Source organism: Excalfactoria chinensis, chromosome 3, assembly GCF_039878825.1.
Source record: "Excalfactoria chinensis isolate bCotChi1 chromosome 3, bCotChi1.hap2, whole genome shotgun sequence".
Taxonomy (NCBI): domain Eukaryota; kingdom Metazoa; phylum Chordata; class Aves; order Galliformes; family Phasianidae; genus Excalfactoria; species Excalfactoria chinensis.
The window spans coordinates 101,691,987-101,694,760 of record NC_092827.1 but is presented as its reverse complement, the minus strand read 5'-3'; the positions used below and the strand labels follow the sequence as shown (position 1 = coordinate 101,694,760).

The window sequence follows — 2,774 nt, the reverse complement described above, 5'->3', positions numbered from 1 at the left end:
GTAGGACCCCTCCCGTTGCGGGGGGCGGGGGGAGACGCGGGGTGGTTCCGGGAGTCGCTCCGGGGTGCGGGTCGGGGGCCGCGGAGCAGCCGCTCCCGCCTAGGTGTGAGCTGATTATTCAAATGGGCAGCCGAGGACCTGGGGATTGGAGGCTTGCTTGGCCGCTCCGTGCTATATCACTCGGGCACCCACGTCACTGCAGCACTTGTACTCCTCTTCCTCCCTCCTCCTCTTCTTCCTCCCTCCTCCCTCCTCCCTCCTCCTCCTCCTCCTCCTCCTCCTCCTCCTCCGGCTCCTCCATCGCCTCCGGGCGACTCTTCACCGCGAAGCTCTGCGGAAACCCACCCAAGGAGCGGCGGCGAAAAAAAACCCCGGCCCCGGCGGTGCCCCCTCCCTTCCTCCCTCCCTCCTCTTCCTCCTCCTCCAGCGGCTCCGACGGAGGGAGCGCGGCAGAGGGGAGGGAGGGCTGGCGAGTTTTTTTTTTTTGGGGGGGGGGATCGCTCTCTCTCTCTCTGCGTCGTCGTTTGTTGTGTCTGTTAAATTTTAAACTGCCATGCACTCCACTTCCAGTATGCTGGGAGCGGTGAAAATGGAAGGCCATGAGCACACGGACTGGAGCAACTACTACGGGGAGCCCGAGGTAAGGGGGTGGGGGGGTGGGGAGTGAGCCGGGCGGCCCGATCCCCGCGCGGGGATACTGGGGGGAAATCTCAACTTTGTCACCAAATATTCTCGAGATGCCGAACTGCGGCTGGGGGACAGCGGGGGCGATGGGGGCAGCGGGGCCGCCCCCCCACCCCAGGAAAGAGTGGGGCTGCCGGGCAGCGATTTGCGTTTTTTCCTTTCCCCCTACCCTCCCCCCCACCCCCCACCCAAGGTATTTTTCTCGCTTTGCTCGGGATTGTCTCTTTTCCTCCAGCTCGGATCCTCTGAGCTCGCTGAGTTCCCGACTTTTTCAGTATCTAATTTTTTTTTTTTCTTTCTTTCTTTTCTTTCTTTCTTTCTTTTTTTTTTTTTCTTTTTTTTTTTTTTTTTTTCCCATTAATGAGCGATTCAGCACCCCCCACCTCCTGCTGATGCCCCCCGGGGGTTTAACCCTTCCCACCTCGAAGCCCCAGAGCTGCAGGAACTTCCTTGGGCTGGGCTGGGGGTGCCTTACTTGGGAACTGCACTCATTTCCATTCCCCCCAAATCTCCCTTCTCTTTCTCGTTTGTCCATGCAGAGCTACTCCTCGGTGAGCAACATGAATGCGGGGCTGGGCATGAACAGCATGAACACGTACATGACCATGTCGGCCATGAGCACCACAGCCAACATGACGGCAGCCACCTCCATGAACATGTCCTACGCCAACACGGGCATGAGCCCTTCACTCGCTGGCATGTCCCCAGGTGCGGGGGCCATGGCTGGCATGGGCTCGGCTGGTGTGGCTGGGATGGGTGCCCACCTGAGCCCCAGCATGAGCCCCATGGGAGGTCAAGCAGGCTCTATGAACGCCCTGGCCCCTTACACCAACATGAATTCTATGAGCCCCATCTATGGGCAATCCAACCTCAACCGCTCACGGGACCCCAAGACGTACCGGCGGAGCTACACGCACGCCAAGCCCCCTTACTCCTACATCTCACTCATCACCATGGCCATCCAGCAGTCGCCCAACAAGATGCTGACGCTGAGTGAGATCTACCAGTGGATCATGGACCTCTTTCCCTTCTACCGCCAGAACCAACAGCGCTGGCAGAACAGCATTCGCCACTCACTTTCCTTCAACGACTGCTTCCTCAAGGTGCCCCGCTCCCCAGATAAGCCAGGCAAAGGCTCCTTCTGGACGCTGCACCCCGACTCGGGCAACATGTTTGAAAACGGCTGCTACCTGCGGCGCCAGAAACGCTTCAAGTGTGAGAAGCAGCTGGCGACCAAGGACGGCGGTGGGGGCAAGAAGGGGCCGGGGCAGCCCCCCAGCCAGCCCCTAGGGGAGGGTAGCTCCTCGGGGGGCTCCGAGGGCTCAGCGGGCGCCGAGTCACCAGCGAGTGCCTCGCCGTGCCGGGACCACAAGCGTGCCCTGGCTGAGCTGAAGGGTGCGGCGGCGGGGCCGAGCCCCGGGGAGCCATCGGCAGCCTCTCCAGCACAGCACCTGCTGGCCCCGCCGCATGCCGGGCTGCCCCATGACGCCCACCTCAAGCCCGAGCACCACTACGCCTTCAACCACCCCTTCTCCATCAACAACCTGATGTCGTCCTCCGAGCAGCAGCACCACCACCACCCTCACCACCACCACCATCCCTCGCACAAAATGGACCTCAAGGCCTACGAGCAGGTGATGCACTACTCGGGCTACGCCTCACCCGTGCCCGCCAGCCTGGCCATGGGGCCGGTAATGAACAAAAACCCATTGGAGTCCTCCCCTTTGGCCGGAGAGACTTCTTACTACCAAGGTGTGTATTCCCGGCCCATCATGAACTCCTCCTAAAGGCAAAGGGGGAAAAACCCCCTCACCCCGCGCAGTCCCCCTAGCAGCGCGATGGACTGTGAACGCTGCTGAGCACGGTACCTACCCATATAGCTATCTATCTACTTTTGTTTTGTTCCTTGCTAGCTCCAGGTGGTTGCATCCACTCGGGGAGCAGCGGGCGCACCTCGTGTGCCACCCCTACCCCTAACCCTGCAGTCCCCTCGGTTTGCCTTGCGGGGTGGTTTGGTTTGGCGGGAGGGGGGTGTAGGGGAGAGGGGTTTTCCTCTTGGGGCTGGTTTCTTATTTTTTTCGTTGTCGTCG

At 60.9% G+C, this 2,774-nt stretch overlaps 1 protein-coding gene across 1 annotated transcript; it reads left to right on the top strand.

Annotated features, from left to right (window-relative positions):
• The first annotated feature begins 553 nt into the window (after positions 1-553).
• FOXA2 (forkhead box A2) lies at positions 554-2,471 on the top strand. Its single transcript, XM_072333022.1, has 2 exons — positions 554-640; positions 1,224-2,471. Exons 1-2 carry the CDS (start codon positions 554-556, stop codon positions 2,469-2,471), a joined length of 1,335 nt encoding a protein of 444 aa, XP_072189123.1.
• Positions 2,472-2,774: the final 303 nt, after the last annotated feature.